Source organism: Homalodisca vitripennis, chromosome 5 (genome assembly GCF_021130785.1).
Source record: "Homalodisca vitripennis isolate AUS2020 chromosome 5, UT_GWSS_2.1, whole genome shotgun sequence".
NCBI classification, from domain to species: domain Eukaryota; kingdom Metazoa; phylum Arthropoda; class Insecta; order Hemiptera; family Cicadellidae; genus Homalodisca; species Homalodisca vitripennis.
The window spans coordinates 173296097-173303674 of NC_060211.1; the positions used below are offsets into that span (position 1 = coordinate 173296097).

The 7578-nt window shown below is 40.6% G+C and overlaps 1 protein-coding gene across 1 annotated transcript; it reads right to left on the reverse strand.

The window, feature by feature from the left end:
* Nucleotides 1–6878: 6878 nt before the first annotated feature.
* Nucleotides 6879–7475, reverse strand: LOC124363734 (eukaryotic translation initiation factor 5B-like). Its single transcript, XM_046818997.1, has 2 exons — nt 7228–7475; nt 6879–7145 (listed from the first exon to the last, which is right to left on the reverse strand). The coding sequence occupies exons 1-2, from the start codon at nt 7333–7335 to the stop codon at nt 6879–6881; spliced, it is 375 nt and encodes a 124-aa protein (XP_046674953.1). The 5' UTR covers nt 7336–7475.
* Nucleotides 7476–7578: the final 103 nt, after the last annotated feature.

The window sequence follows — 7578 nt, forward strand, 5'->3', positions numbered from 1 at the left end:
ACCACGAGATTATACGAGTATGGAGCGGCAGGATGTTTACATCATCGACACGCGCTGATGTCAAGCGATCTCGCAGTGTCTATTGACAGGCCGTGACACCACGGAGAATATACGAGTATGGAGCGGCAGGATGTGTACATCATCGACACGCGCTGATGTCAAGCGATCTCGCAGTGTCTACTGACAGCGTGACACCACGGGATATACGAGTATGGAGCGGCCAGGATGTGTTTACATCATCGACACGCGCTGATGTCAAGCGATCTCGCAGTGTCTATTGACAGGCGTGACACCACGAGATATACGAGTATGGAGCGGCAGGATGTGTACATCATCGACACGCGCTGATGTCAAGCGATCTCGCAGTGTCTATTGACAGGCGTGACACCACGAGATATACGAGTATGGAGCGGCAGGATGTTTACATCATCGACACGCGCTGATGTCAAGCGAATCTCGCAGTGTCTATTGACAGGCGTGACACCACGAGATATACGAGTATGGAGCGGCAGGATGTGTACATCATCGACACGCGCTGATGTCAAGCGATCTCGCAGTGTCTATTGACAGGCGTGACACCACGGGATATACGAGTATGGAGCGGCAGGATGTGTACATCATCGACACGCGCTGATGTCAAGCGATCTCGCAGTGTCTATTGACAGGCGTGACACCACGGGATATACGAGTATGGAGCGGCAGGATGTGTACATCATCGACACGCGCTGATGTCAAGCGATCTCGCAGTGTCTATGACAGGCGTGACACCACGGGATATACGAGTATGGAGGCGGCAGGATGTGTACATCATCGACACGCGCTGATGTCAAGCGATCTCGCAGTGTCTATTGACAGGCGTGACACCACGGGATATACGAGTATGGAGCCGGCAGGATGTGTACATCATCGACACGCGCTGATGTCAAGCGATCTCGCAGTGTCTATTGACAGGCGTGACACCACGGGATATACGGAGTATGGAGCGGCAGGATGTTTACATCATCCGACACGCGCTGATGTCAAGCGATCTCGCAGTGTCTATTGACAGGCGTGATATACGAGTATGGAGCGGCAGGATGTCTGATGTCAAGCGATCTCGCAGTGTCTATTGACAGGCGTGAACACCACGAGATATACGAGTATGGAGCGGCAGGATGTGTACATCATCGACACGCGGTGATGTCAGGCGATCTCGCAGTGTCTATTGACAGGCGTGACACCACGAGATATACGAGTATGGAGCGGCAGGATGTGTAGCCTACATCATCGACACGCGCTGATGTCAGGCGATCTCGCAGTGTCTATTGACAGGCGTGACACCACGAGATATACGAGTACGGAGCGGCAGGATGTGTACATCATGGACACGCGCTGATGTCAGATCGATCTCTCAGTCAGGGATATGGAACAGGAAGTCCGAGCGGTGATGTAAGCAGAGGAAATGATTCAATTATTACATCACCGCGTCATACAACTCAAGATAAGCTGACATTGTGCTGACGAATTTCATGAATGAAATCATTATCGCCCGATAAACACAGATTAGTAAGTTGAAAGTACATAGCGAGACAAAGCTCTTTGATAGAATTGATATTCGTTAATGCTGCGCCATCGGATAATTATTTCTTTTCGGTTCTATTTTATTGTGATATGAATTGACGTCGATGGTAATTGACTACTTTTTAACAAAGCGCTATTAACAATGAAAGAGTACGCCACACCAAGGATTCGCTGAAGTTGCGTGAAAAAATTTGAAATCTTTAAGGTCTTTAAATTTTTATGTCCTACGAGTAGATAGAAAGACCTAATTAAATTATGCAGAAAGAAATGTTTACATCCTCCAGGCAGACAAAATATAAATTGTGTTAAGACATCAGTGAAGCTCAGCTTAATTCCATTGTTTGGATATGTACCATCATAGAACTCATTGTTGTCCATGTAAAAAAAGAAGTTTGGTTCAAAATTGAAAGTGTACAGATGAAATCTTTCTCAAAGTATCTTACCACATGTTGATTCACATTTTTATTCACTAACTTATGTTTTATAGCAGCTTTCAAATAAAAGTTTCGGTAAGATAACAATGGTAAGAGTGCGCTGATGTGAAATATTGAAAATTACTTTTAAAATTGACTCGTCTATTATGTATTCTTTTTACTCAATGAATAAAAGTCTCACCTGTTAACATTTCATATGGTTTAACACAGTTTGTTTACATTTATTTTTCAGCTATTTTCTCCTTTCCATCATCGATTACCCATAAAAGTGATGTAAAAATATTCGCTAACGCTCAGCCAAGTCCTATGTACCATCATCGAACTCAGTATTCCTCATATATAAATTCCACGACAGTATTCCTCGTGCACAATTTCAAGTCTATAAGTCTGTTTTCGAGATATCGTGGGCACAGACTGACATAAATGAAATTTTTTAACCTCCGAGTGATAGGCAAACTTCAATAAATCTCAAGCCGATACCAGATCAATTTACCAATTACTGTTGCCAACAAAGAAGGTCTTAAAACCACGTACCATCGTGCTTTACTAGCTTGCTGAAAATCCAATTTCCAATAACAAATCCCACCATGTCCCAATCCAAAACTGTCTACCACTCTTGATTGTAGACTATTATGCTCTAGAACTGTATACAAAAAATAGCAAATCAACAAATTATGACGGCGAACTTAATAAAGTAATATTCTGAACAAAAAAAGGTCGTATAGTAATGTAAATACTTCCACATAATAAACCACTGAAATGACATACATTCCTTGGTTCTGCGAATGTTAAGTTCTACGATGACGATCCCAAAGCACGGTGGAGCAACCGAGTCTTCTACACATAATACAGCTATGGTGGGAAAGATTGATACAATGTCAATGTTGAGTTTAGCTCCAGTTCATGTTTCTCTTAGTTCAGCCGCTGGAATCTGATGCTGTCACAGATTTGACTCTTGGAATCTGGAGTCATGTTTGTCTCAAGAGATCCGTAAATAGATGCCGACGAACAAGCTCAAATTCTTGTGCACCTGATGTGACAGTGAGAATACCTCTTCACCTGAATTGCACAATTGTTTATAGTCTGGGTGTCTCTGATGTCGAAACGACACGAGGGGGTTTCGTTTTAAGCGTCTTCGTTCTTCGTCGCCGACTGTTTTTGGATCCCTTCAGACGAACATGACTTTACATTTCAGGAGTCAAGTCTGCAACAACATCAGATTTCAGATGCTGCAGTAAGAGGAAGGTGAACTTGAGCTAAACACTACATTCGCATTGAATCAACCTTTCCCACCATAGCTGCGTTATGTTCTCGGGTCTATAGTAATATTTTTGCACACAGATTTTTTATAGCTCTTTTTTCTATCATATTGAAATATAATACACAGATAAAGTTATAGAATTGTTGTATTAGGCTGGCCTTTTGACGTCTTGCACATGGCTTTATTGATTAAATTTTCTGTGTTATATTCATCAGGAAGTCGAGTCCTGAAGATGATTTGAGATTAGGGTTGTTAGAATCTAGACGTTCTTCTTCGTCTGAGTTTAAACTTTATACTAGAAAATACATTTTGTGGTTAGAGAAGACATGCAAAGTTCACGATTCCCCTCAGATATACTTGTTCAAGTGTCCCTAAGCTCGTAAAAAATGTGCTGGACTCTCCGTCCGACCACTGAAAAACTGAGGGAAATTTTTGGTAGCTTTACGATTTTGGGCTCTTAGTCCGGACAAACGATGGTAACCGCAGCGTGGCACAAATTGAATATTGGAATCGAAATTCCAGTTTGTATAGTAGATACCATGCAATCTTTGTAAGCAGAGACGAACCATCTAGGAGTTGAACTGAAAGCAAAATGGAGAAACCTCTTATTTTATCCCTAATGATATGTTCCTATGAATTGGAGAAGCCCTGTACCAGAGGCGTAACCATGAGGTAGGTGGATATCACAGAAACAATCCTCCTAGAGAAAAGTTAATACTAACAAATAAATATTTATGTATAATATGAAACTTTTTACAAGTTAATTTCAAATACAAGCATGTATTCAGATTCTGAAAAAATGCCAATCAGTTTACCACAGACCCTTCCCATCCCCAGAGAATGTGTGCACATATTATACAAATAACACATATAAAGCTGAAAGTACACGTTTTTTTCTTTAGCTGAACCTTAGGTGGGTTCATCTCTATTTATAAAGATTTCATACTATCGACAAAAAACATGAATTTCCTATCAATGCCACTCAATTCAAATAGAGCCACGCTTCAATTAGCATCGTAAATCCGGACTAACAGTCCAAATTCGTACGATTTTTCTTCATCTTTTAGCGGATCGACAGAGTTCCCCAACATTTTTACGAGGGCTCGGGACCAGAGCAGGTAGATTGGAGTGTCAGGACTAGGAGTCCAAATCGTAAAACCACCAGATCTTTCCTGTTTTAGCGGTCGGACGGAGAGTCCACCACCATATTTTGCGAGGCTTGGGACGCTCGAAGAAATAGATTAGCGCTCTTTAGTCCGTGAATCCGTTAGCATCGCATGTCTTCTCTAAATGTATTCCCCAGATGAAGAGAGGCACGTCCTGAGTCTAACAACCTAACCTCAAATCATCTTCAGGATTCGATTTCCAGATAGATGGAATACAGGACCATTACGTCAACAAAACTGCATGCAAAACTTCAACAGGACAGCTCAATAGTACGGGAGTCGTTAGCATCACGTGTCTTCTCTAAATGTATTCTCCTGATAAAGAGGTACGTTCCCGAACAATCTAAACGCAAATCATTTTCAGAATTCGATTTCCAGATAGATGATGGAATACAGGACCATTACGTCAACAAAACTGCATGCAAAACTTTCAAACAGAGCAGCTCAATAGTACGGGAGTCGTTAGCATCACGTGTCTTCTCTAAATGTATTCTCCTGATAAAGAGGTACGTCCCGAACAATCTAAACGCAAATTCATTTTCAGAATTCGATTTTCCAGATAGATGGAATACAGGACCATTACGTCAACAAAACTGCATGCAAAACTTCAAACAGGGCAGCTCAATAGTACGGGAGTCGTTAGCATCACGTGTCTTTCTCTAAATGTATTCTCCTGATTAAAGAGGTTCGTCCCGAACAATCTAAACCGCAAATCATTTTCAGAATTCGATTTCCAGATAGATGGAATACAGGACCATTACGTCAACCAAAACTGCATGCAAAACTTCAAACAGGGCAGCTCAATAGTACGGGAGTCGTTAGCATCACGTGTCTTCTCTAAATGTATTCTCCTGATAAAGAGGTACGTCCCGAACAATCTAAAACGCAAATCATTTTCAGAATTCGACTTTCCAGATAGATGCAATACAGGACCATTACGTCAAACAAAACTGCATGCAAAACTTCAACAGGGCAGCTCAATAGTACGGGAGTCGTTAGCATCACGTGTCTTCTCTAAATGTATTCTCCTGATAAAGAGGTTCGTCCCGAACAATCTAACCGCAAATCATTTTCAAGAATTCGATTTCCCAGATAGATGCAATACAGGACCATTACGTCAACAAAACTGCATGCAAAACTTCAACAGGGCAGCTCCAATAGTACGGGAGTTCGTTAGCATCACGTGTCTTCTCTAAATGTATTCTCCTGATAAAGAGTGGTTCGTCCCGAAACAATCTAAACCGCAAATTCATTATCAGAATTCGATTTCCAGATAGATGCAATACAGGACCATTACGTCCAACAAAACTTGCATGCAAAAACTTCAACAGGGCAGCTCAATAGTACGGGAGTCGTTAGCATTTACACGTGTCTTCTCTAAATGTTATTCTCCTGATAAAGAGGGTTCGTCCCGAACAATCTAAAACGCAAATCATTTTCAGAATTCGATTTCCAGATAGATGGAATACAGGGACCATTACGTCAACAAAACTGCATGCAAAACTTCAACAGGGGCAGCTCAATAGTACGGGAGTCGTTAGCATCACGTGTCTTCTCTAAATGTATTCTCCTAGAGATAAAGAGTCCCCCCCACCCCCCCCCCCCCCCACCCCCCCCCCCCCCCACCCCCCCCCCCCCCCACCCCCCCCCCCCCCCACCCCCCCCCCCCCCCACCCCCCCCCCCATTTATTGGAATTGATTTTCCATCCATACAGCAAAAGAACACCTAACATATATTTACTCGTTTTTACAGTACACAGTATTTAAATAATAATGTATGGAAATGACAACAAAGATTATGTCTTATGAAGATGGAATAATTTTCAAGTCATAACTTTTTGATAAATATAGAATATTATTAATGCTAAAAACTTAAGCATATTTTCATAATTTTTTAGATAGATTCTGGAGAGAAGATTTATTATTTATAGTTAATTATTAATTGAAACTCATTTTCTAACTTAAAGAACTATTTACACATTCTGATAAACTCTGGAATCCCAAAATATTCCATTAGACTAATACCACCCAGTTTCAGACAGGAAAATATGAATATATAGAAAATAGCATATTAACATAAGGCCAATAAATCTCACAACATATTAAACAGCAATCTAAAAAATAAGACAAATCCCTATCTGTGAAAAAATATTAAACCGAGAATACTACTCAAAATTACAACTGTGTCATATAAATGTAACATCAGTTGTAAATGGTCCACATGTGTGTATTTAGTTGTTTGTTTATTATTTAGTTAGAGGTAAATGTTTACACTGAAGATGGTTTATACCGAAACACGTGTCTGAAATAAAATAGTTTTCAAAAAGGGTTTTAGTGCACGATTCATTATTCTAACATAAAGATAACCCTATAATGTGGAGTTAATAACATGATATAGAAAAAGATTTAAAAGTACTGGAGGCTGTATTATGAGTAATCAAATAAAAAAAACCAAGATTAATCGGATATGTTACCTAGCTCTGGGGTTGTAGGTTCAGGTTTGGCCTTCTTAGGCCGTATCCTGGTGCCTGGTCTGGGTTTGCGTTCCACAGTCGCATCAGGTACGTCCAGTCCCTGAGCCTTCAGTGCCTCCAGAGTCGCCTGAGCTCTTGCTCTATCTGCCTTCTGTTTTGACGTCAGGAGTTTCCCCTCTGCCTTCAGTCTTTCTTTCCTCTCCTTCTCTCGTTGCTTCTTCTTCTCTTTTCTCTCTTGTTCTAATCTCAACTGAAGTGAAAAACAACAAATCAGTAAATAACACAAAAATGCCACTCTATACTCATACATTCTTATGTCTGCTACAACTTACTTGCTCCTCTCTACGCTTTTCAGCTTCCTCTAATTTTCTCAACCTTTCCTCTTCCTCTTTTTTCGCTTTTTCTTCTTCCTCTTTTAATTTCTGCAGAGCTTCTTTCATTGCTGCCAGTGCTTTCTTACCGGGCCCCTTTTTATCCTTTGAATCTTTCTCTTCTTTTTCACCCTTCTTCTTTTTCTTCTTCTTCTTTTTGTCATCGTCATCTTCTCCTGAAAAAAAAACCACAGTAAAATTTGTACGACAACAAATTAAAGTTTTTAATATTATTGTTTATATTTGAGACAAACATATCAACCTACAATAAAGTGTTTCAAAGATCTAGAAATAAAACACATAAATGAGACA

Bases quoted from the DNA above. Each gene is read 5' to 3' on its own strand.
- LOC124363734 (XM_046818997.1), bottom strand. From the start codon at position 7,335: ATGAAAGAAGCTCTGCAGAAATTAAAAGAGGAAGAAGAAAAAGCGAAA. The intron at 7,146-7,227 runs GTAAGTTGTAGC...TTTTCACTTCAG, and splicing joins AAAAGCGTAGAGAGGAGCAA to TTGAGATTAGAACAAGAGAG.